The sequence below is a fragment of the Erythranthe guttata genome, chromosome 2 (assembly GCF_056151865.1).
Source record: "Erythranthe guttata isolate IM_541 chromosome 2, IM_541, whole genome shotgun sequence".
Lineage (NCBI taxonomy): Eukaryota > Viridiplantae > Streptophyta > Magnoliopsida > Lamiales > Phrymaceae > Erythranthe > Erythranthe guttata.
In genome coordinates, this window is record NC_142534.1 from 16,368,399 (window position 1) to 16,395,539 (window position 27,141).

At 33.9% G+C, this 27,141-nt stretch overlaps 4 protein-coding genes and 1 long non-coding RNA gene across 7 annotated transcripts; 4 read left to right on the plus strand and 1 right to left on the minus strand.

Annotated features, from left to right (window-relative positions):
- Positions 1-1,655: 1,655 nt before the first annotated feature.
- Positions 1,656-4,293, plus strand: LOC105963663 (P53/DNA damage-regulated protein). 2 transcript variants are annotated; one of them, XM_012988093.2, is made up of 5 exons: positions 1,656-1,876; positions 2,741-2,869; positions 2,951-3,209; positions 3,787-3,931; positions 4,022-4,293. In XM_012988093.2, the coding sequence occupies exons 2-5, from the start codon at positions 2,786-2,788 to the stop codon at positions 4,032-4,034; spliced, it is 501 nt and encodes a 166-aa protein (XP_012843547.1). In that variant the 5' UTR covers positions 1,656-1,876; positions 2,741-2,785; the 3' UTR covers positions 4,035-4,293. The 2 variants fall into 2 exon arrangements, with proteins under 2 accessions (XP_012843547.1, XP_088669584.1); XM_088813458.1 differs by lacking the exon at positions 1,656-1,876 and adding an exon at positions 2,542-2,670.
- A 377-nt stretch (positions 4,294-4,670) lies between these two features.
- Positions 4,671-5,504, plus strand: LOC148772470 (uncharacterized). The gene is made up of 2 exons (XR_016029605.1): positions 4,671-4,879; positions 5,104-5,504. It is a non-coding gene; the product is annotated as an uncharacterized LOC148772470 (long non-coding RNA).
- A 6,708-nt stretch (positions 5,505-12,212) lies between these two features.
- Positions 12,213-14,347, plus strand: SPL8 (squamosa promoter binding protein-like 8). 2 transcript variants are annotated; one of them, XM_012988094.2, is made up of 4 exons: positions 12,213-12,344; positions 12,574-13,313; positions 13,637-13,809; positions 13,897-14,347. In XM_012988094.2, exons 2-4 carry the CDS (start codon positions 12,634-12,636, stop codon positions 14,052-14,054), a joined length of 1,011 nt encoding a protein of 336 aa, XP_012843548.2. In that variant the 5' UTR covers positions 12,213-12,344; positions 12,574-12,633; the 3' UTR covers positions 14,055-14,347. The 2 variants fall into 2 exon arrangements, with proteins under 2 accessions (XP_012843548.2, XP_012843549.2); XM_012988095.2 differs by having other exon boundaries at positions 12,248-12,436.
- A 2,971-nt stretch (positions 14,348-17,318) lies between these two features.
- On the minus strand, positions 17,319-19,212 carry LOC105963665 (squamosa promoter-binding-like protein 7). Its single transcript, XM_088813479.1, has 3 exons — positions 18,302-19,212; positions 18,074-18,213; positions 17,319-18,008 (listed from the first exon to the last, which is right to left on the minus strand). Exons 1-3 carry the CDS (start codon positions 18,934-18,936, stop codon positions 17,539-17,541), a joined length of 1,245 nt encoding a protein of 414 aa, XP_088669605.1. The 5' UTR covers positions 18,937-19,212; the 3' UTR covers positions 17,319-17,538.
- Positions 19,213-23,798: 4,586 nt separating this feature from the next.
- Positions 23,799-25,063, plus strand: LOC105963968 (Matrixin family protein). Its single transcript, XM_012988470.2, has one exon. It carries the CDS (start codon positions 23,830-23,832, stop codon positions 24,937-24,939), a length of 1,110 nt encoding a protein of 369 aa, XP_012843924.2. The 5' UTR covers positions 23,799-23,829; the 3' UTR covers positions 24,940-25,063.
- Positions 25,064-27,141: the final 2,078 nt, after the last annotated feature.

Sequence of the window (27,141 nt, forward strand, 5' to 3'; positions counted from 1 at the left end):
GTTTGTGTGATAAATTTCTAAATCAATGTAGTGATTTGACAAAATTAGATGGAAAATATTAGCTTTTGAATTTTTTAAATAAAATTTCCTATATATTTACTAAAAAAACTCGTTACATTTATCGGATTTATTAGGGATAACCCCATTGTTGAGATTTTCTAATGAGGTAGATCCATTTGATTTTTCCCTTTTTGAGATACACCCAAATATGCCAACTTGGCACAATATATTATTTAATTTCCCTTTAATACCCCTGTTTTATTTTTTAACGGCATTTATTTTCTTAACTACGTGATATGAGATTGTTGATACGTTGCCTAAAATCACGGAATAAATTACGTGAGTATATTGGCGGTTTCGTTATTATCAAATCGTGTACAATCAGCTTTGAAGAATTTCTCCATCGTTTCATCGTTTTCCATCGGCTTTGAAGAATTTTTTCATCGTTTTCCATCAAACTTGGTCTGATTTATCGTATATATATTGTTAGATGTGAGTATCCTTGCGTGGTTCTGTTTTTGTTGTTTTTTTGATCTCGTAAATTTTTTATGTGTTCTTTCTCGTAGTTTGATGATTTCGTTCCCATGGATTATTGAATTTGGATGTGTGTTTGTGTTACAGTTTTTGTTCGTAAGATCCTATGTTGTTGGTCATAAGCGATGTTAGTCCCGAATTTAGGTTCAACAATGGTGATGTTTTTTTGTCCAATGTGATATACCAGAGTCGATTTAATATCACATGATAGTAGATTTCAGTTCACGTAGTCGAATTAGTAGACTATCATTCATATATTATTGTACTACCATGCGATTAATAGACTATCATGCATATATTACTGGACTACCATACATTTATTAACAGACTATCCAATAGTAAGCAGTAGACATTAACAGAGTATTAGATATTTAATGTAATACCATGCATTTAATCGATAATCGTGCATTTATTAACTCAATTAACAGACTATCATGCATATATTGACATACTACTAAACTAATAATAACGCACAGACATTAGGACTCCATCATTTATATATTAATGTACTACCAAGCGATTAATAGACTATCATTCATATATTAATGGGCTATCATTCATATTTTAATAGACTATTATTCATTTATTATCCAATAGGTGAGTTATTGTTTGCCGGCGAAGGATTTCCAACAGCGACGCAGCGAAATAAACCCCTGTCAGTGGATTTTTTTTGGGGGTTATGAACGAATACACTCCATTAGTCGATTAATTAACCAGGCGTTCCTTCTACGGTGGTGTGATGGTCCGGTGAAGTCGGTTGCGCCGTCGTTCCACGGGATGTGATTGCTGGATTTCGGCATCTGGTTTAGAGAGGATTTCTGGATCTCTGTTGCCGTCTGTAAAATGGGGGTAGTGGTTTAATGGGTAGTTGTTTTGACGATATTATAGGGAGTGATTTCTTCTAATTTTTCAAAAGGTAATATAACGTGATTTGTGGGATTTTATTCAGGGCATTAAAGGTATTATAAAAAATGTGGGTTTCTCTCAAATGGAAAATATAAGATTGGATTTATCCCTATTTTATAAAATTCTCACGGGTTATATCTAATGGACCCTACATTTATCACCACATTATAGTAAATAATGTTTCAATAAGATAAGCCTACCACATTGACATTTATGAAGAAGCCCAATTAATTTATACAATTTATCACACAATAAAATAATAAATAATAAATAAAAACCCAATTAATTTACAAATTAAGACCCTACCTCTTCTTCTTCGCCACCACACCACCACCACCACCACCACCACCACTAATAATACGGCCGCTCCTCTGAGCAGCTTTCCACCGGCGAGCGGAGACACTAGTGGCAATCGAGGCAAATTTTGAGATTTGAGGTAAATTTTTGTGTTTAATTTTATTTATATTTTTTTGTTTGAAGCTTCGAATTGTTAAAAGAAGCACCACCGCACACGGCGGCGCACTAGCTGACTTCACGTGATGCGTCACTGTGTGATCATATGTCACAAAATTGATTACTCTGGAACTGTGGATTCACCATTTTTTTTGTCTAGGGTTTAAGAAATATTTAGGTAACCTTAAAATGCCTACCCGAACTTTGGGTATCCGACCCGACCCGCTTGATTGTTCGACTACCCGAACCGCCTATGTGATTTCACAGCTAGCTTCAACTGATAAACCATAATGCAACTCTCCAGAAGTGGAAGACATTATTCAGTAATTGGTTTGCAGATAGTGAGATAATGTTTTTACAGTTAGATATAGATCAGTGCGAAGTGCAAATATATATACATATAAGTTAACTTATTTTACTGAAGGTGTTACGTTTCAGAAACAGGGAAACTCATCGCCCCAGCTGTTTCCATGCTACCTAGCTTATAGTCATTGTTGCTTCTGCGGTTTTCGCTGTAGCATATTTGTTATGTTGCGTACAATGTACATATGTTTAGTTTGTGATGGTGTTTTATATTTCAAATTATATTTTCGTTGTCATTTTATCCTGGTAGATTAAGAATATCTCGTTAACGGCACATTTGAGCATTTTCCAGTTTTGGAAGCACGAGGCATCTCGCTACTATATTTTTTGTTCTTACTTTGGGGATTTCGCGTTTCTAGGATTTCATTGCCTTGCATTTTTCTTTTCCAAGCCGATATCCTAGAATCTAACTAGGTGTGTGTTTGATGGGCTAATTTTTTTCAAATTTAGTTTCCTGATCAACTTTTTGTTGTGTATGTAACAGTTATTGCATTGTCTCTCAAAGAGTTTTTATCTTAATCGGTACGTAATGGACGAAACAATGAAGCAATTCCAGCAAGGATTGTTGGAGGTTGAAATCGAAGCTGAAAATCTTTTCTTGGCACGCCACGAGGTAATTGGAACTGTTACTGGATGTTAGATTGAATTTGCAGCTATTCAGAATATATTGATATATTTATAATCGTAACTGCAGTTGGTTGAAACTGATAGAGTGAGGAACGGGAACAGGGAAGCTTTAACAGCGTTAAGAAAGCGGGCCAGGACAACAAAAACCAGTGTCCCTTCGGCTTTTGAGTCGATAATGAGGGATATTGATTCAAGGCCTTTGGTTAAAGAGGTCTGCACAACTTGCGGCGATCACGATGCGAGGGAGAAGACATGGTTAATGTTCCCTGGAACTGATGTATTTGCCACCATACCGTTCCATGCTGCTCACACTATTTTGGAGAAAGGTAGTTGAACTAGTATTTTATATTTTGTTACTGTCATCTTATCAAATGATGTAAATGCTGTGATTAGCCTGTTTCAGTTTAAGTTTTATGACTCTACATCAGTATCCGGGCTCCGAATTTGATTAATTTTGCCGATGGAAAGCCCAGGAAAATAGGAAAATGTAACACTTTTAAATTCTGGATTCCATCTAAAAGTGAGATTTTTAGAAATTCTTTTGCATATTTCTATCATTCATCAAATTACATTTTGAATAACTACCATATAAAGTGTGTAGTAAAAGCATTGCAGTAGTCAACATCTCCCAGTCCTTGAATTGAATTCTGCGTATATTTCATTTAAACACTATCCAAAAATAACTCCGAACATTACCACGTCTACAAGAATATTCCATTTCTGTCTGCTACTTAGTGAATCAGTATAACATAATGCATCTTATGCCTTACCACAGATCATTTGGAGGATGTGTTTTTTGAAGAAAAATTCATCCCTTGTTTCCAGCAACACCTGATTTTTTTTCGTATCTTGCCGTCTTTCTTGTACATTGTTTGCTTATTAAATGTGATATTAAATGTGCAGATCAAGTGCGCCTTGATTTTGATTCGAAGAAACTCCAGAGCTATGTGAAAGAGAAGACTTTTTCGATTTCTGAGAAAGGTGCTCTTGCAGACAAGATCGGTCCTGGTGTGCTTAGGTCTCTGGTCACCTTAACTGATAAACAAAGGTAAGTTTTACGTGCTGGAAAAAACTTTTAGAATGTCAGTCAGATGTTTATTTTATGTAATCACATATATCTGTTCGTTGATTGTTTCAGGCAGGGCTCGTGAGAAAGATTGACCAATTGCAGACAGTTATCAATTATCATAGGATCCGAACTATTAGTATTAGGGAATGTTAATTTGATTCTGATGCATGTGCTCTCTTTCGTTTCCATGGGTTTTCATTAAAGTAATTTGGCATTATATGTACTTGCAGATATATGGGAAATGCTGCTGTCAGTATTTGAACTGTTTTTGCTTGTATCTTATCTCGATTCCAACTACTATGTAAATAATGGTTCTTGTTATTATGTCTTGTGTTATATTAGTATTCGGTGCTCAATTTTATTTCTTCGACTATCCACTTATTTGCTATTGAGTATTGACTGCTCTATGGATGTATAACAAGATATTATACTTCATTACGGTGTGTGCGTGTGTGTGTGTGTGTTTTACTGTCGTTTGTATTATTCGCTTCTGATTATTTTGATCACATGTTTGATATTATATGGAAAATGAAAAGGAGAGATTGAAACAATATGATTTTATTTGTTTTCTTGCTTCGATTTTTGGCTCGTCTATTCTTTTAAAAAGACAGGTCCCAACCTTTTCCCCGAGGGCTTTATATCCGGTCCCCGGGGTCCCCCCCTCCCCCAATCCAAATCTGGGCCATTCTTAATGTGGAAGATAAGTGTTCTTCATTGTGTGTCTGTGGAAGCATTTTCTTGAACTGATATAAGCCTTTTAATCTCGGAAGAAAATCGTGAATGAATTGTTACTTTCAGTGACGAATATTAAATGCTCGCATGAAGATGACCGAACGTGCAATGGTGACAAATATTAAATGCCCGGAATATGAAAGACAGCGACTATAGAAGCTTCCCTACCAATGATGAAAAAAAGATGCTCTTGGGGTATCTTTCGTCAACCGAACACAAAATTGGACTGTTGGTGGGGGGATTCTAATGTTGCGTTAATTACACAGGACCGTATTTTTGGCTGGATTTTAAGACGAATACATGTTGTGTTCGTGTTGTGGATTTTATTTTATTACTTTCATGTTTACGACTTTATTGGAATCGTTTATTCCCTTTCTGTGAAGTATGAAATACAATTTCCCAATTCTCGTATTTTTCAGGAATTACCAGCCCATTTACATACAGACCATAGATCACGACGACGCGCGTGCACCTGAAACTCTTCGAAATAGACAGGTTAGCTGAAAGGTATATTACAGTGTCGATTCGTATTAAAACCAAATAGTGTACGAAAAATGAATCGAGAGAGAGATTTCAGGTTCCTTTCACTCGTATTTTTCTCGCATTTTCGTATTATGACTGTGAAGCATAAATCATTGATAACTATTGAAATAATTGCATTTTGAATGGACGAGAAATGTTGTGATGAGTTGTAAGCATCAAATATGGTAAAAACACGGGCCGCAAAGGCAAAAAGCGCCCTGTCGGCAAATATGGTTCTTGTTTGGAGACTTGTGTATGATCGTAATCAAATTGAAAAATAAGCTTGGGGGGCCTGTTTCATTCATAATCTTCCATGAATATATATATATATATATATATATTGTGGCAGGAGTTTTTAAATTGATCGTCACTTCAAATATTTCTGGACCAAACATGGCAGTCATTAAAGTGCGTAGTTTCCGCTGTGCCAACTGCCAAAAACTCATGATCTTTTAAGGTCATTTAATGCTTTTATTTCAAGGTGGAGTTGGTAATTTCAAAAATAGTAAAATTCATTATTTTATTTCCACGAATAAATTTCAAATTTTTAGCTCAATCTCGAGTATATCGAAATTTTATCAATTTTGTTATCTTTCGATAAAGTGAACCCTTTTTTCCGGTCGAGATGTTTACATGTTCGAAGTTGTTAAAAAAATCGACTACACTTGGGAAAATGACTTCTATCTAACTAGAAAAAAATTAAAGTGGCCTGATTAGTTGAACCATACATATTTTATTTATTTATTTTAGTAATTAAGGAGTGCCACTGTGTAAATTTACACTTTCGTATAATAGTTAAACCATCTTAATTTTTTGATTTAATTTAGAGGTTGCAGCAGACGAATATGACTTCACAAAAGAATTGCATGTGACAAATATATATATATATATATATATATATATATATATATATATATATATATATATATATATATGTATAATGTAGTGAGAAAAGGGTAAATATTGAGTTAGCATGGTTGTGCACAAAACTAATGAGTAGGGCTGTGAACATGTGCAATAAGTAGCTTTCAGCTGACAATTGTTTTCAGAACTCTTATGGTTTGTTGTATTCTTTGTTTGCATTTCTGTGTTTTCCTTTTCAACAAACAGTTGCTTATGTCTCTTGAAAATTTTGAACCACTTTTTTTTTTTTTTTTTTATAAATGCGATTAGCATTATTAAAATAAGTGCATTCTTATTGTTACTGCTTTTTTAGCATTATTAAAATTATTTTTAATTTAATAAAATATTCTTTTTTTCTGGTAAATAAATTGCCACTATGTTAGGGAGATACTGTGTCACAATCAGAACTCTAGCTTCCGTTCATTTCTTGAAATAGAGATAAGAGTGGGAACTTGTCATTCTCGTTGGTGTTTAATTTATTTTCACCCTTTACTTTTCACCTCAACTTCAATTCAGTCCTCGTATTTTTAATTAGCTTCACCTTTCATCCATCAAACTTTAATAAAAAAAAAAAATTCATTTAACAGAGGCACAAAAGTACAATTATTAATTGTATAATAAGAATTCAATATACATTGGATATTTTTTGGCAAATTTAAATATTAAATATTGGACTAAATTAATTTAGTTAAATTTGTTAAAGCAAAATCTACACGTGGCGAAACTAATTTAGCAAACTTCAAACTATTAGATAAAAATAAGTAAATATAAAGTATTAGGCCAAATAAATTAGTTAGTTTTAGTAATTAATTTAAAATCTAGATTTAGTTATATATATAAAATATTGGGCGAGATAAACAAATTAATAGTGTAATAGGGCAAAATTAAATTGGTTGAGGGATTAAATTGATGTTATGTGAAAATACAAGGACTAATTTAAATATCAGGTGAATATTCAGAGGCGAAATTGAATTTGCCCCTTCTGGTTAGCGTGTTTCACGGAGAGAGACAATTTTGGTACAGCGCATTTTCCATATAGATGGTTTCCTAACACGTTTTTATCAAACGTTGTTGCGGAATAATTGATTAAATTAGATGATGTGTGACTTATCATTAAGATACAATGTAACATGATTGTTACTTGTTACACATCTCATTCTATAATTATTTTGAATGACAACTTGTCTTCAACAATTGCATCATTACTTTGGTAACAAATATCATAAGTGATTTTTAAAAGGAAAAAAATCAGCTACAGTGTTCCGCGGGGATAGTCTAGCGGTTGGAGCAAGTGAATTTGTGTCGGTTTAGCCAAGATCGAATCCCGTCGTCTACGGTCGTTACGTCGACCTTATCACACATGATTAGCCTAACGTGGTTTACGTGTATGGTTTGATGCAGATTCATTCAATATCAAAATAAAATTTAAAAATCAACACAGTTAAACATTTATAAATTAATACAGTCGCAACTCGTAAATTTCTATTAATTCAGCGAATCATTAAACTATGAGTTAATAGTTTAACACTTTAAACGAGATTGTTATTTATCGAATATTAACTGATCGAGGTTCTATTTTATAAATTTGTGCATCATAATTAGGTGATAGACAAATATTTTCATTAGCTATAAGTCACTAAGTGTCATACTTAAGTATTTTTATTTTTGATTTGGTTTTATTTTAAGCATGTGACATAGTAAAAAGATTACATATTTTATTATTATTAGTATAACTATTTGGTTCACATAGTAAAAAAATTATATAACAGGTGGAGTGGGTCCTTTATTGTATTATTGTACATGTGACATATAAAACCAGTAGGTAAGAGCACAAAAAATATTAAATATTCATTTTCATATATAGTGAAGAAAAACAATATAATAAACTGAATATTAGCAAATAAATTGTACATACTGCAAATGAAGTATGAATGTATGGCCCTGCCTGCCTTTTCCACTCATTCTTCTTACCAACAGACAGGCCCGGCCCGCTCCCCCACCAGCCCGGCCCGATTCATTTAATCTTCCTTTGATTTATAAAAAATATATATATTAATATATGTATGTATGTATAACTAAAGAAATAAGGTAGAGCAAGAACACATATCATTTCTAATTAGGAGAAAAATAGAATATAATTTTCAATTTCTCTTAATTTTACTAATTATAAATTCTAAAAATTTCATAAAAAAATTATTTAAAAGTATTTTTATGAATAACAAAATTTGAAATTATTTTTCTGCTTTTATTATCAACCTTTAATTATACGGCGTCGTTTTCTTTCACTTCTTCGAATCACATGCATATAATAATATATGTATAAAATATTTGTTTGGTGGGGGGGGGGGGGCTCTTAGCAAAAGTGTTGTCTGACTTAGTAGACCGTCCGTACAAAAGATAGTCAACGTTAGTGTCAGCCTTTCCCACCTAATGCCACCTCAGCTCTGGAGCCCCTCCCACCCCCCAAGTAGACAAACCCACCGTCCTCATTCCCACGCGACCCCACGCGCTTGTGTATCACTAATAATTGCATCAGATTAGCCTATTCAATGAAATTTCGCAATAATGGATTAATTAAATATAAAAATATTTTAAAGAATTAATATATCATAACCTAATATAATAATCATTGGATTATTATTTTTGCAACTCAAATGAAATTGATCAATAATTTAATCCGTTAAGCTGAACTCGTTTTTTTGGTTATTTAACTAAAATAAAATATAATACATTCAAACAACTAAAATACCACTTTAGCCATATATTTTTGAGCCAATTTTTTTTCTACAATAGATTTTTAATTTATATAAAAAATATTTAAAAAACCAGAATAAATTTTAAATTATTAATTTGGAATTTTAAATATTAATAAATTAAAATATGATACAAAACCAGAAGTATATGTCGGTTGCCGGTGACTGATACACACAGCTGCACCGGCTGTATTGCAATAAATGCTTCTTTTACATTTTAAGTTAACAGTGTGGTCACTCGCTTTTTAAGCGCGTTGAAAAGTAATTCGAAATATTATTCGTTTGAACTGTTGGGCACGCACTCTCACGCGTTTTATTGCACTGTTAGTTTAATTAAGTTGTCAATTTCCATTAATAAAGATGCATGAACAATTAATTAATAATAATTGCAACGTATTTAGTGTGATATTTTATCCGTCTCGTTAGCAGAATGTATTTTTCACATTAATTAATTATTAATACTATTGACTTAATTAAGCAGATCAATAAGAATTTGGGTAAATTACACTGATAACCCTGAGGTATGTTAAAATAATTTTAAGGTCGTTGTCGTATCGTTAATTACAATTACCTCCTGAAATATTGTTAGAAACTCTTAGTTATTCCAATAGAGTTTTAACGGACTATTAGTTTCAAGAAGTCGTTGGAGACAACATAGAGTTATGAGTGATTTAAGAAATATTGGGGGAGAGTCATTTCACCCCTTAGCTATGTGTTGTCTCCACGACTTACTGAAGCTAATAGTCTGTTAGAACTCTACCGGAGTAACGTATCCAATGCATTATCCCTCTAGAATTTCTAACAATGTTTCAGGGGTAATTGTAATTACCGATACAACAAGGCTCTTAAAATTATTTTAGTATATCTCAGGGGTGTACGTGTAATTTCCCCCTAAGAATTTTACAGAGTATTTATAAGTGGAATTTAGGCTTGTACCATTAAATTAATGAGATTGATTCACTTTGATTTAATTATTTACTGATGTTTTTTTTGTATTGGGCGGCCCTCTTTGAAAGCCTAATATGCAAAGTAATTGGCTAATTTATGTGGTCTATATGAAATAATTAAAAATAAAGGAACGGGATGTGCCTGAATCGAAAAAAGCCCAATGAAGAAGCACAAATATCCTAAGAGATCACATGTAAAACGGGATGTTGAGAAAGAGTTTTCCGACGTTAGGATTCCGACGATCACAGTGGGAATCGTGGGGAAACAATATATACATATGTAAAGTGATGTAATGAGAGTAAGGTATATTTGGAATCTGAAATGCTAATTGTAGCGGGACTTTTACTGAAATTGGCTTATTTGCAGCGGTAGTCTCATTTGTCAATTTTCTAACTTTCGAAAAAAACCGAAACGCTCTCAACTAAAAAAAATCGAAAACTTAGAATTTGAAGCTCGTTCGACAAATTCAAAAACGAACAACGATTTCTTCAATTGCTGGTCCGAATAACTTTTAAATGGTAAAAAGAAAGAAAAAACAAAAAAAAATAAAAATTAAATACAGCACGAGAAATTTCAAAAAAGGGGAAAAGATTGAGTTACCCGTGCTGTACAGCACGGGAACTTGGGTTTCAATTTTTTCTTTTTCTTTTTTTTTTTTTTTTTTGTATTATTAATTTTCATATTCCTTTATATTATTAATTTTTATAATTTGGTAGGGTGATGATGGTGATTTTGACAAAAAAATTGATGATGAATGTAGAAACGAGTACAATAATCCGAATATGTGTTATCATGTTCCTTAAATAATTAGAAAATTCGATATTTAGAAAAAAATATTTAAAAAAAATAAAAAAATATTAAAACTTTAATCTCCCGTGTTGTAGAACACGGGAACTTGAATAATCTTCAAGTTCCCGTGTTCTGCAGAACGGGAACCTCATGTTTTTTGAGTTCTCCGTCCTGTAGAACACGGGAACATGAAGATTATTCAAGTTCCCGTGTTCTACAACACGGGAGATTCATATCTAAATATTTTTAATTTTTTTTCCGAAAATAAAAATTCAAAAAACAGTTTGAAGGTCCCGTTTTCTGGAGCACGAAAAATTGAATCTCCCGTTTTCTGGAGCACGGAAACTCGAAGAAAATTCAAGTTCCCGTGCTTTGCAGAACGGAGGATTCAAGCCGTTTGAATCTCCCGTTCTGCAGAGCACGGAAACTTGAATTTTCTTCGAGTTTCCGTGCTCCAGAAAACGGGAGATTCAATTTTTTTTACGAAATTCGAATTTCTAGAGAGTGTTTGGAATAGGAGAGAGAAATTGAAAAAAAAAAAAATTAAATGAAAAAGGTACCGCTGCAAATAAGCCAATTTCAGTAAAAGTCCCGCTGCAAATAGCAACACCCATTTGGAATACCGAGTATGTACTTTTCTTTGTACTTCAAGGCTGCATTTATACTTGTCATTGGGACGGTGCGGTGGATTTTCACACTGTCTAAGGGCACATATATTCACACGTGGGTGTCATGTCATTACTTCTGGCTGCTTGTTTGGTGAAGACGAGTTGCCTCTGCCCTTGTGAATCGGGTCAGTTCAACTGGGGAGAACTCACAGTCGGTGTGATCGTTTCTTTTTAAATCGCAAGTGAACATGATTTCCCCTGTCCATGTCATATTGCATGCTTTATGTCCTTTGTGATAGCCGAAATACGGTCACATCCATCGCATGTATATGCTATGTGGGAGCTAGGGGTTGTGTTATAGAATTTCAGTCTGTATCAACAAATCTATTAGGCAGCCCAAATAAATATGTCCAATGTGTTATTTGTTAGTTTCAAATTATTGATAAAGTAATAGGATGTCCTTAGCTCAAAATGAAAATAAAATTAAGGGATTTCTCAAATTTTATCGTGTATTATGATTTCCTCTAAATTGGATATTTCGAGAACATTAATTGAATTAGCCAAAATGAATTATAACGTAATTATACACAACACACTCACCAGGTGTGTATACAGAAACAGCTGTACATACACACACGCAAACAAGTCACATAATAAAGTGTAGGAAACCAAATGTATGTATGTACTGTGGTTTAATTTTAATTTTGTTTTTGTTTTTTCTTACCAAAAAAAAATTAATAAAATAGGAGGGGCTTAATTGGAAATACACAAGTATCGTAGTTGGGTAAAAGTAGTATAGGTGTGCATTTAAGTATAGAATTATGTTTTAATTTAGACAGAACCAAACCCACCCAATCTCTGAACAAAGCCGCCTCAGACAAGTCAGCACTTCGCTCTCACTTCAAAACCTAGAGAGAGAAACTAACTCACTACATTACACCCCCTTCGTTTTTAGAGTGAGAAACAATTATTGGTTAGATAGATGCCATTATATATATATATATATATATATAAAAAAAAATATGTTGTTGGCAAGATTTATGGATAAAATAAAAACTAGCCGCTATATTTATTTATTGCACACACAATATAATCAATCGACCATAGGGTTTAATTTTCAGTTTCTTCATTACAAAGGTTTGAGTCTTAATTTCTCTCTCACACAGAAACACACGCACTGAATGTGAGAGAGATTGAGAGCTTAAAGTGTATTTCAAAAGTCTATCACAGTACTCTTCCCCACAATCTTCCACCTTTAAAGCTGACAGATTTCTTTCTCTCTCTAAAGTTTCCCTCTTCATTTTCCAGATATTATTATTATATTATTTATTTATTTATTACAGTATGGTTTCTTTTTCTCTAACAGGCTGAAAAGAGTACTTAACAGAGAGAGAAGTTGGCTAGCTAGGGTTTCATTGTTGCTGCCATGTTGGACTACGGATGGGGGAACCCGTCGTCGATCATGCTTTCCGGCGACGACAACCACCAAGACTCCGACCAGAACCGCTCCATTTTCGACCCTTACGCCACCCAGAACTTCTCCGACTCCGCCAATTTTATGAACCCGCCGGAAACCCACCATTACTCCGCCGTGCCCACCAATGATAATCCACACCACCACCACCAACTCCCGTTCCACCACCAGCAGAACCCGAATTCCAACACCCATTTCACTAGTTTCTACGACTCACGTGCCTACAGCGCCGCCGCCTCGTCGTACCAGCACCACCCACATGCGGCGGCGGCGGCGGCGTCGATGCTGACGCTGGAACCGGCCGGTGGGCAGAGCGGTTACATGATGGTGCCGAAGAGCGAACCGGTTAATGTTGGCGGGATTGAGTACAACAGTAGAATAGGGCTGAACCTGGGCGGAAGGACTTACTTCGCGTCGTCGGAGGACGACTTTGTGAACCGGCTATACAGGCGGTCGAGGGCACTCGAACCCGGTTCGATGAACTCACCTAGGTGCCAAGCCGAAGGCTGCAACGCCGACTTGACCCACGCCAAGCACTACCACCGCCGCCACAAGGTCTGCGATTTCCACTCTAAAGCCTCCACCGTCATCGCCGCCGGGTTGACTCAGCGATTCTGCCAACAATGCAGCAGGTTCATTTAACTTTGTTGAAATTACTAAAACACCCCCACCCATGCACCACTCAATACTCATGCCTTGCATCTCCGTTAAATGACTAAACTGCCCTTCTGGTGTGTTCGAACATGCTAATGATTGAATGCAGCCTGCTAATCTTAGCATGGGGGTGATCCCGAGGGCATTTACGTCCGCAATTTTATATATTTCATCCTCCTCTTTTTGGCGTACTGTTTAAAATTTAATAGTACGATTTGCATTTGCTTATAGTAATTAAATAGTAATTACAATAGTACGATTTAATTTCTTTTTAAAAACAAAAATGAAATCTTGGTTTCAGATTCCATCTGCTGTCGGAATTTGACAACGGCAAGAGAAGTTGCCGGAAAAGGCTGGCCGACCACAACCGGAGGAGAAGGAAATCCCACCAGCCCAGTCAAGAAAACCCCAACAAATCTCATCAGCTTATTGAATCCACCGCCACCAATTCTTCATCTGAAAACCTAGCTACCAGTACCCTCTCTCTCTCTCTCTCTCTCTCTCTCTATATGTGTGTGTGTTTTCGGCCGGCGAAAAATTGATTTAAAAAAATAAATGCAGGGTCGCCGCCGGATTCAGGGCATCACTCATCGTCGGTGACGGTGGCGGTTTCGCCGCCGAGAATATCGCTGGACTGTTTCGGACAGAGATCATCCTACATAGGTGGGACCACCTCTTCCACATCATCAACAAGCTCTCTCTTTTACTCAAACGGATGACGTCACCGCCGTCCGCAGTTATTCCAGGCGGGCAGCCCTCTTTCTCCGGCGTGGTCGCCGGAATTTGATTCCGGAGTTTCACTCAATCCGATCATATTGCATGCGGAACTAGAGCTAGTAATTATATAATATAATATAGTACGTACGTAGTACTTAATTAATTATTAGTCTGGTAATAACATAGTTTATTTAACCCTTTGATCGATGTGTTAAATTAGAATATAATTATATCCTTATTATTAATTAATCAACTGCTGCTTCTGTATTAAATTTCAATGATTTACGTACTTTAATTTGATCAGGCTACTTCAATTTTATATATAACTATATATTATATATATGTATGTATATATATCATTATCAGTTATGAGTGTACGTTTTTTGTTAGCCATATATGAATATGTACTTCCATTGTTCTTGGGAATTGAATTCCCACTTTGCATGCCCATCTCCAGCTTTAATTAATTTTCTCTTTCAAGAAAAAATAAAAATAAAAATATAATTTATATATATAAATAATAATAATTGGGTTGAGTTCCAATTGAGTACAAGAGGTTGGTTATGGCAGGGAAAAACACATGCACGCCATTGCCATTTCAAGCTGCTGCATTATTTTATTTTTGTCTGTTGCTCTTTTTCTGGTGGTAATTATTATTTTTCATGCAGTAAAATTATATTTTGTATTTATTTAATTATTAATAAAATAACTGCGGTAAAATTTCCTTAGATGGAAGAGGGCAGTGAATCAAGCTGTCCCCTGCAAGGAGGCTATCTTTTGATGTAAAGATAAAAATTTGTGGGTCCCACTACCCTTTTTTTTTTTTTTTTTTTTCAGTCGCATCTATCCACTTGTGTTTTTTGCTCATGTGAAGGAACCTCATTGATAAATGATAACGATATCATATATATTTATATATATTACTTTTTATTTTAATTTCACATTTTGGAAATAAAAACTACTACTTAATAGAAGAAATTACCAAAAAAAAAAATATTTGTAAATTTTTTTTTAATTTATGTTGAGAAATTCTCACGTACAGCTAGTAAGCAAATTTGAATTTTGGTCGATCGTCGCAACAAGCTCATATGTTCTAACTGTTAGCACTTTCTTTACACCACGAAAATTTGAAGTACTTAAATTTATATATGTATGTTTAATTAGTTAGTTGAAATATAGTAATATTATTATTGGGCATTTAATGAACAAAGTGTGAGACATTTTATGGATGTTTACCCGACAATATACTATTTCAGCACGCCCAAACTTGAATCTATGGCCACTGCAATTAATTCCATTTAATGTTGCACCCAACAAGAAAAATAAAATTAAAAAATTGAAAAAAAAAGTTAAAAAATTATAATAATAACACATACTTATTCGTTTTTGTTCTTCGACAACCTGACTACATCCATTGCACTACGATAGGGACGTCCATAAGATAATATATGAAATGAGTTATTTTATAAAATTCAGGTTCCAATCAAATCAATTTAAGTAATTAATAATAATTATTTATTTCACTAATTTTTTTTTTTGCACTTTTAGGTATATTCTCAAAATTAATTTCGAGCTCCACATCATGCATGTATGTGTAGATAATATACATAAATCGTTTCTTTAGAAATTACATATTGATCCCTATGCTGAAAATCTTTGCAATGTTTGGTTTTAATTCCATCTCATTTTTATTATTTACCGAACATCATTTGACTGTTAAAGTAGAGAGATTTGACATCTATGTATGTCAAAACAAACTGTAAATATGAACTAGTGAAACTATGTTTGTAAGTCTTTGTGAATTTAAGTCATTTATGTGTGTCCGAAACACATTAAATTTTTTTGTGTTATTTATTATGCTTTTACTAGTTATAATTTGTATCTACACAAGAACTATAGTTGCAACATACTACTATATTGTCCTAACAAGTAAACTGTTCCAACTAAATAAAATTGATTTCTACAATCATATAAATCAACATATATAATTTTATTTTATTTTATTGAATTTCTTACCAAAAAAAAATACTTTATGAAAATTGTGCATGAATGAATGTTGAATTGCAAAATATGATATGAAAGATGTCAGTTCCTGCAAAAAATATATATATGGAAAATCTTTTAATTCAGAAAAAAAGAATAGCATCTTTTTTATTTATATATAGAGATGTATATATATGGGAATCTTGAAAAATCAGAAGAAGTTGGTTCAATGTTTGTTTTCGGGGGCCCAGCCCGAAAACCTTGAAAAGAAATCCATTTATGAGATTATTGTACATTTGTGTGTGTGTGTGTGTGTGTGAGAGAGAGAGAGAGCAGTTGTATCAGAATATCCTTCCCAAATCTTTCCTTGTCTCACGCGGCCACGCCCCCACCTATACCCCATCCCACGCTCCCCCCTCCTCTTCTTCACGTGCCTCTCACGTGTCTTTGCTTCTCCATGGGGACCTTTCACCTCCATACTACGTTTTGTCGTCTTCTCATCACAATCTTCTGCCACGTAGGTAAGGACTTGGGCTTAGAAAGGTTCGGTCCATATAAACCGGCCCAAGATTATATATTTCAAAGAATTTTCAATAATATATGCAAATATTTTATTCAAACTTCCTTTTTTTTTTTTCAAAAACTAAAATATTATTCAAAATTTGAATCATTAAAATCAATCCGAGAATTTCACACAGATTTCAGCAATTTCCACCACATGGTTAGGTCTGGACCATGGCTCTGATACCACTGTTCGGCCCCGCACTGTTGGGCCCCCGCAGGGATAGCACATACTCTACATTGGTATGATATTGTCCAGATTGGACCGAACCCAACTAGTTTTGCTCTTGGGTTTCCCCAAAAGGCCTCAAACCAATGGAGTTAATATCCCCTTCTATACAAACCATAGATCTTTCCCATATTAAACCGATGTGGGACATTGTTTGCACCTCAACACTAATCTTCGCTTTGCAAATGACACCCTTATTTTCTGTGAAGCTAGATGTTGTAGTGTAGAAAAAATAGCACCCGAGCTATTGACTTCCACCTCCAAATGACGAACTGAAGATTAATGTGGACGATCATCGATCTTTGTAACCATACAGAGCGCTCGTTGAAGATTGTTTACAGTTATATATCAAGTTCTTTCACTCATTGTTCTTTTCATTTCATTGAACGAACCGGCAATACACTAGCATGCACATAACATTGCTATAATGTATGTATGGGCACGAACGTAACGAAGGATCGTTTATTCATTTGAAAAATATACGAACTACGTACAATCGAAGTTGCAATCTAAAGGTCATCAATTACAATTACAAAGCCATGGAATATAATTAAACAAAGAAATGAAACCATTAATTATTAAATCATAACACATCTAGTACACAGTTTTTTTTAAGGCCTTAAAAAACACGTGATCAAGAATGAAGATGAAACCAAGCAACAAAATAACAATATATATATATATATATATATATATATATATATATATATTGATTAACGGTAACCTAAAGGAACCTTCCAGAGCTCCGAACATTCTTGTTGTTCATCCCTTTCCTTTGTTGACATAAACCCTAATTCTGAATTTTGAGCCTCCATCAGATCCAACGTGACATGCCCTGCCCCATTTCCGTGCGGGTTTGACCCGGGCCGGTTGTTAATCGACCCGTTAAGCTTATAATTATAATAGTCATCCATTTGATTATGATTATTATTATTATTATTAGGGTAATTAGTAATCAAGTGGTGGTTCTTGTTGAAGGCCGAAGTGGAGGCGCGATTCTCGGCGATGAGGTCGCGCAGGGCGGCGCTGCATGTTTCCGGGAGGTGGTGGCGGGATGCTGACGTGGCGGTGTTGAAATTCGTCCAGTAATTATTTGTTGATGACAGAAGAGAGAGAGCACATGACTCGCCCCTAATATTATTGTTATTGATGACGCCGTCATCATGATCGTGTCGTCTGATGCCTGCCCCGTTTAATTAATGAATTAATAATGAATTAATTAGGGATTAAGGTAATGTAATTAAGTACCTTGCAGTGAAAGTTTGTGAGAAAATTGGTGGTGTTGATTATCTAAATTAAGAGAAGTCTTTCTTCTCCGCTCGTTGTGACCAGCCAATCTCCTTCTGCAGCTTCTCTTTGTTTCATCGAACTCCGCCACTCTATGAAACCTGCGTGCACTTCTTCCACTTTATATATTTATATAATATAATATATATTCTAGAGAGAGAGAGAGAGAGTCTAGAGAGAGAGAGAGACCTGCTGCACTGTTGGCAGAAGCGTTGCTGAATCCCAAGAACCACAACCACGGGAGCCTTGGCGTGCATTTCGCAGACCTTGTGCCGCCTGTGGTATTCCTTCGCATCCACCAGCACCACCCCGCACCCCTCCACCTGACACCGCGGAACCACCGCCGCCGCCTGCACCCCGTCAACCGCGTAGTAGGGTTTCCCTTTCTTTGCCGCCACCGCCGGTGGCGGAGGAGCAGCCGCAGCCATCATGACATCCTCGAAGTACTGCCTCTTTCCCAGCTTCAGGCACGTCAAGTGCGGGTCAAGCTGGTAGCACCGGGTGGCGGCTGACGCACCGCCACCACCCATCTTCTCTTGCTCATGCTCCCGCAGCGCCACCGCCTGGTAAGCAGCAGCACCGGCCTCCACCACTTGTCTGGCGGCGGACGGATTACTGTAGTAACTGACAGAGTTGTTATAATGAAGAGGGTAGCTCCAATTGGCTTGTTCCGCCACCGCCGCCCTTGAAAAGTTGCCGGCGGCATTATTGAAACTATCCCATGCATGGTGGCCATTATTAAATGTGGGAGTATTACAATCAGCAGTAGTACTACTGCTACTGCTCTTACTGTTGTTGATCAGAGAAGACCAATGATATTCCATCTCTCTCTCTCTCTCTCTCTCTCTCTCTCTCTCTCTCTCTCTCTCTCTCCCACACCTTCGAGTGTGTGTGTGTGTTTGAGGTACAATATAATACAATATGGAATTAGGAAGAAGTAATAAGTAGTAGTGGTACTTGGGATAAGTTAGTACATTTACAGAAAGAGGAAACAATGCTGCACCAAAACTTGGGATCTGCTTCTTATGTTTGCAAAATAAGATGAAATTCCTATATGGAAATAGAAAGAGGAGGGAGAGAGAGAGAGAGAGAGAGAGAGAGAAAATGAAGAGAGAGAGAAAATGAAGAGAGAGAGAGAGAGAAGATTAGATTGATGTGGATCAGAAATAGCTAGGGGGTGGGGGGGTATGGTTTAACTGTGTTCTACTCAAATAGGGTTATGTTCTTCAACAGAGTAAAGACTGCAATTTTTGCAGACTTCTCAGTGAGGTCATTTATCAAACACATGGCGGGTGGTTTTTCTTTACAAGCCAAATTAGTAAGTTTGCCCTTTTATCATTTATAATATAATTAATAGGAGAATTAATATTATATACAGTATTAACTTTATCAGTATGTGTAAATTGTTATTGCAGGCTTATGGGGTTAAGATTGATATTATCTAGGGTAAATTACAAACTCCCCCTGAGGTATGGTCAAATTACAAAAACACCCCTCTTGTTTGGATAATTACAACCACCCCCTCAACTCCTCAAATTTAGTGGAATCTTCGAGATTATATGGAATATTATCGCTTTTGTACCCGTTTTATCCCATTCAAACTCTACATTATGAAGCAAGATGATCATAATATGCGATTTTTAAATTGTATGTATCAGTTTGTGGTGCATCGAAAACTACAAACTAGAGCACATTTCACGAAATCTAGATGATTATGTTGAATTTGACACCATAAGGGTAGAGCTGTAAGAAAAAATCATAGTTGAGGGGTAGATGTAATTATTCAAACAAGAGGGTTTATTTGTAATTTGACCATACCTCAAGGTGGTGTTTGTAAATTACCCTATTATCTAAGATATTTAAATTAAAAAAAAAAAAAAAAAAAAGGATGGAAGAAAAATCTAGAGAGAGAATATAATGGAGAAGGTGGGACCAGAGGAAAGTAGATGTAGTTATATGAAATGATTGTTGATTAGAATGGTCAGATATTCTGGAGAAGGAAGAATGGACAATATACATAAAGAGAAGATGGGACTTGATAAAAAAATGTATATACATTATTATAAATCTATTTTCCTTTCTACTGTCACATTTATGCCTAAATGAGCTGAGACAACTCGGCTCGATAAAAGCTCGAACTCCAACTTGAATTTTTCGAGTTTGAATTTGAGTCTCTGATTTTTTACGAGTTAAACCCAAGTTCATTCTTATTTGTTTGTGAGCTCAATCACGAGTTCGATAAGCTCGGCTAGCTTGAGCTCAAGCGCCAAAAATATTACTCAAAAAGCTTGAGCTGGTCAAAATTAATTTGAGCTTCCCTAAGCAGTCAAATTGGCTTATTTACATTGCTACTCACATTGTTGTAGAACGGTGAAAACATGGTCCAAATTTGACCTATACTCCAATTTATTCAGGCCTTGTTTGCTTACATATATCGGATTACATTGGATTAGGTTAGATTGAAGTAATATTCCACTGACTAATTAATTGTTTAGTCAGTAAAACGTTTGATTCGTTAGATTAAATTTTTATATTAAATTTGTTAAATTCTGCTATTAAATGTGAATTCTCTAAAAAGTCTTTTAATTAATAAAATTAAGATATTGTTTTAAGGATAAAATTGTATTTTTCTCTTTTAATCACCCCTACAAAATAATTAATCGCATGGGAAGGAGTGCTACTAATTTAACCAAATATTAGCATTTAATTCCAGACTTCAAGTACAGTAACGGTCTTGACTAAATACAAATTTCATCAACCAAACATCTTATTAACCCCTATTATTTAATTAATAGCACTAAGTACCTTGTTAAATTGGACTTTAATTTGAGAATACCAATTATTATATTTTCTATAAAAAAAAAAGAAAAAAAAAAAAAAAAGAGTACCAATGATCAGAATACAACCCTGGTTAAGTAATTAATTTGATATTGATAGTTAGAAGAAGGGTAGTTGGTAGTTTAGTTAAAAGTAAATGGATTTATTCACTTTGACACTTTAATCGCAGTTGGGCATTCAATGCCACAGTCTGTAAAGTCATGACAATATTATATTATATTATATAATATAATATTATTTTACATTTTATAATATATATATATATATATAATATATATAATATATATATACAGTGAAGTAGTTCGCACTATCAAAATCCCACCTGCACAAAAAGGGTCCCACCGCTCGATAAGATATCACACTTCAACAAAGATTTGACCAAATTTTGCCTGATTGTGACTATACATACCTTCATCCCTCTTTTTCAGTATTTCCTTCTTTAACTTTCCTTTTTTTTTCTTTTTTTTTTTTTTTTACATAAATATATATATTGAGTTAGATTTTATGTTGCAAAAGTAGCATATAATATAAAAGTGTCTAATTTAATTACCCTAGTTTTGACACATAACTAATTTGTGAAACCATAACTAATTTGTGAAAACAAAACTCGCAGCCAGATGCAATAACTCGCAAACTATACGAAATGTGAAAATTTAAATTAGACACGAATTTGTTTATAAATTGAATTTGTTGTTTTCTTTTATGCATGCATGCATGATAGTGGTAAGCAAACACATTATATAAATTAATATCAATAATACATATCCTAAATTAATTAGGTAGGTGTTAATTATTAGTTTAAGCGGCAAAATTATAGTGGAGGTAAGAAGTAGAAGTATTGATGAGTGGCAAAATAAAGACGTGTTCCCCACTCGCCCACAGGCAAGAGGGGGGAAATAAGTTCATCGTAAAGCACACTGTTTCTTTTAATGAAACATAAAACATTACGGATAAGTGAATAAATCAACAATACCTTCTTCTTCGCACTGCCTTTTGTGGGGGACCATCATTTTTTTCTTCTTTCACTTTTCATTTCACAAGTAAAAAAATTAACAATTAACAATAATAATAATTATTATATAAATTTATTATATATATATTTCAAAAGCCCATCTAGGCATATGAAAAACGGGTCAGCCCAATCAAATGCGAATCATTTTATTCAATTTATAAAATGGTACAGCGTTAGGCCCAAATCGAAAAGTCCATTTAGTGACTAAATTGTAGGAGCGTTCATTTGGTAGAACCGTACCGAACTATACTGGAAGTTCGTTACCCGAAAATTTTGTAGCGTTTGATCAACTGTATATTTCTAAATTGATATTATAATCGTAATATTCAGAGACAAGAAAGTATGAATTTTTTTCAGAATTTATTTTGGAAAATTAAAATCGAATCATATATCGTTATCTCATATATATATATATATATATATATATATATATATATATATATATATATATATATATATATATATATATATATATATATATATATATATATATATATATTCAAATTCCACTACACACACACAAAAAAAAAAAAAAAAAAGACAAGGAATGAAATTGGAAAGCAAAATTTCAGAATTCGGAATAAAAGATTATTGTTCCAAAATCAAAATAAAAAACTAATCAAAATCGGCGAAAATTGAAAATTTCGTTTCAGTTTTCACCCGTAATCTCACATAAAAAAATAGTAGTAAAAAGTTCCCATACATTTACCTAAAAATACTTCATATATCACCAAATCATATTAACTTGTGAACTACATAATCCACTTGCATACTTAGTAAGTTAGTTTTTAGAGGCACGACGAACAAACAACATTTGTTCTCTAACCTCAAGCTCGTGTGCAGTGACCCTTCGCATTATATTCGCGGTCAACTATATATCTAGCTCGACTGATGCCGAGTGATGCCAAACAAAAATCGCAATTATCATTTTTTTAGTTACATTTTACCGGTTAACTAGTGATTAACCAACTCAAATCTAGTGAGTACGTCGATATTGTGTGGTATGTACGTGGAGTCTTTAACACGTCTCTATTATTTTTTTTTTCTGTAAAGAGAAACTTGCAAGAATGAAAAGCAACAGCAAACCAAATGATGAGATTTAACAGAATTATATGATGAAATTAGTTAGCCATATGCACCAACCATCCATCCATTATTCTTTACTTCAAACCTCAAATATTTAAAAAAAAAAAAATATATATATTAAATAATTCCTGGACATCAACAAAATGTTCCTATATACATCCCCTAGGCTGTACTACTGTCTAATTTATTACAAATTATTTATCGGATACTATTTACATATAACATGTTAAATTTTTATATGCTACATCGCATAAAATACAAGTGGCAATATAGTCTGATCGCAACATATTTACACACAATGATAACATATAATTAACCTATATATATATATATATATATATATATATATATATATATATATATATATATATATATGATTATGAACATGCATGTATAAAACGTACGATAGTGATAATTCATTGGATATAATAAGCCAAGCATTTAATTACTATCATTATCATTAATAATTAATAAAGAAAATAAAGACTAATCAAAAGTCATGTAATCAACTAATCCCACCCATTAAAATAATTAAAATTCTACCAACCGGTTGCACAAATTAATTAACAGAACATATATACATATATAGTGGCGAAAATCCATTCTTTACGTTATATTGGCCTCTGAAATTCCAATCATTTCATATTCAAACTTAGCTTGTTCTCATTATATATATATATATATATATATATATATATATATATACTAATATACTAATTTAATTTCACTTTGCCCTTTTTCTTTATAACAAAAAAACTCATTTTCACATTCACAAACTAACATGTTACCATTCGTTTTGTTGTTTTTCGTTCTTCCTCTCTTCTCTTCGTCATGCATTCAAGCGAGAAAACTGCCGATTAATTACACCTTAATCAACCCGAAAAATATTTCTTCTTCGGTTATTAAATATAACCACACACGCCTTGAATTCGAAAAATTGAGGGACGCGAGCAAAGGCAGCATCGTCAGTGGAATCTCTAAACTCAAAAAGTACTTTAATCGATTCGGTTATTTAGAGGCGGAAGACTGTATTTCGAATAATTGGAGCGAGGAATTCGATTCGAATCTCGAATTTGCAATTGCAAAATATCAAGAAAAATTAGGGCTTCCCATTACTAGAAAGCTCGATTCCGTTACACTTTCCGAAATCATGTCTCCAAGGTGCGGCGTGGCCGACCAATACACTACTATGAAAAAAACGCACAGCACCAAGAACTATGTGTATTTCACCGGCCGGCCGAGGTGGCAGAGGAATATTCCGATGAGGCTAACCTACGCCTTTTCGCCGACGAATATGCTTAATTTCAGCAATTCTCTGAAAATGGTGGATTTGAGGGGCGCGTTTGGGCGGGCTTTCGCGCATTGGGCTTCCGTTATTCCGGTAGGGTTTGTGGAGTCCGACGACTACGAATTCGCCGACATCAGAATAGGATTTTACTCCGGCGACCACGGCGACGGGGAGGCGTTCGACGGCGTTCTGGGGGTTCTGGCGCACGCGTTCTCGCCGGAGAGCGGGAGGTTCCACCTGGACGCGGCGGAGACATGGGCGGTGGATTTCGAGGCGGAGAGGGCGGACACCGCCGTGGATCTGGAATCGGTGGCGACGCACGAGATCGGGCACCTGCTGGGGTTGGGGCACACCGCCGTGAGAGAGGCGGTGATGTACCCGAGCTTGCGGCCGAGGGAGAGGAAGGTTGATTTGAAGGTGGATGACATTGAAGGAGTGCAAGCTCTGTATGGGTCAAACCCTAATTTCAGTTTTGAAGCTTTCTCTGAATCGGATTTGCTGTCTGCTAATGGGGGTTTTGGGGAAGATGAAGAAGAAGGAACGGAAATTAGGGTTAGAATTTGGCTGCTGCTGTTTATATATGTATTTTTGTTTTGCATGTAAAATGCGGGTAAATTAAAAAATATACATATTAATATATAGGTCCCTAACAATGTGTAAAATTGTAATTTCCCCCCTAATTCATGATTTAATTACTTTCCTCCAAAAAAATAATTATTTACTTTAATTTGAATTTTATTTTTATATATACTTTTTTGTGTTTTACATGCATTAATATCTACTGAGAAAACCATAGTTATATAATTTATTTATTTATATTTTTTTATTAGAGATTCCAATTTCTCATGGGAAATGTTGAATTTGGTATTGAAATTTGTTTTTGTGTCCATGATATTTAGGTTAATTCATTAGTAAAAAAGTAATGAATTAAAAAAATATATATTTTTATATATTATTATATATTATTATATATATATATATATATATATATATATATATATATATATATATATATATATATATATATATATATATATATGAATACTTTTGATAAAGTATATATATTTATATATTATTATCTCACTAATTGACTAGTTGAAATATAATATAATAATAAAAATACTCCAGTAGGTACATTTGATGAATATTTTTTTAAATCATTGAACAAATGGAATAAGAATAACACAATATTTTTTTATTTTTTTCCTCCAGGTCGGCAAACTTCCGTGGCATATTTAAATCCATGTCAGCATTCTCTATAGTTGGTCAAATAACAAATTCTGCTTCCAGCATGGGGGAATATGACTAAAATACCCCAGCACCAAATTCTATCGAGTCACGTGCAATGCAACATGACTTTTCTAGTCAAATTGAACGTGTGGACAATTCTTCTAGAAATTATACTATTTTCTACATTTTGTGTTATAAATAGAATTCGAATTTATACTTACTAATATAATTAACGTGAATTTAAAAATAAATGAATAAATAAAATAGTGATATGGTCTATCTTCAATAATAATGCCCCAACAACATCACTTTCATCTCGACTTCCCCCAAAAAAGCACTAAGTCATAATTAAAATGTTTTCATATCATAGATAATGCCGATAGCCACGTGTACACCAAATGTTAATGACACGTGTCATGAGTCAGCATCCACCATTTTCAGCCACAAGCTACCATATATTCAATTGGGTGGTGTTCAGATGAGTTCAACTAACCCAAAATAAAATATATATACAAATGCAATCTATAATTAATATGAAATTGCATGAATATAGGTAGAATAAAGTAATATATAATTATTAATATATATATACAAAAATTAGAAATGAGTACTAATGAGATAGGAGAAAATAAATAAAATGTTAGTAATGATAAAAAGTAGTATAATAGATGGGAGTCAATCTTATCATTGAGATTCCTTTATGACTTCCAAAAAGATTGTGATGCAACTTCAAGATCTGCATTAGTGGCCTTAATTAGATTTATTGAATTACTATTTACTATTACATTTTAATTTAATTTGTTTTTTTTTTCTTTATTCCTTTATTGACTAATTATTTATTTATTTTACTTACTACTCCCATTGTTATACAATATAAGGGCAATGTCACGTTGGAAATAATTAGAGACCGGGGATAAAAAAAAATCTTTCACTAGTTATTCGTGGATGTGTAGGTTATATATAATTAGTTATATGTAACTACTAGGTTGGATGACGATTTCGAAAAGGAAAATATAAACTCCATAGTGATTTTTATATGATTTTGAACGTACTGACAAGAGTATTAAATCATAAGCTAGAGAAGTAAATTTCACTAAATATAAATCATGTGTGACAAATCTGACTTCAAAAATATTTACAAAAATATTAAATTTAAAAAGTCACGACTCACGAGTGGCGCACATTTATATATTAACAAAACGGGGTCCTCTCGTATGTGTTGTAAGTACTTATAAGTACTATATAACTAAATATTATGTTATATATATCTAGGTGATTATGTGGCAGGTAATTTAAATTTTAAATGCAATGTTATATATAAAAGAAAGAAAAATTGGGCAACCCTAAAAAATCCTAATGGTATTTCAGTAATTAATTATTTTTAATATTTTTTTCTTTACTAATTTCTAACCATCATTTTTAAGAATTATCAAAATTGAAACTAAACCGTGAAGAATCCTACCCAAATGGTACTTATGTAATTATTTATTTTTAATATTTTTGAACTACTAATTTTCAACAATTATCAAACTCCTATTTTTCATCAATATATCTCAAATCTGAAGAGATAAAGAT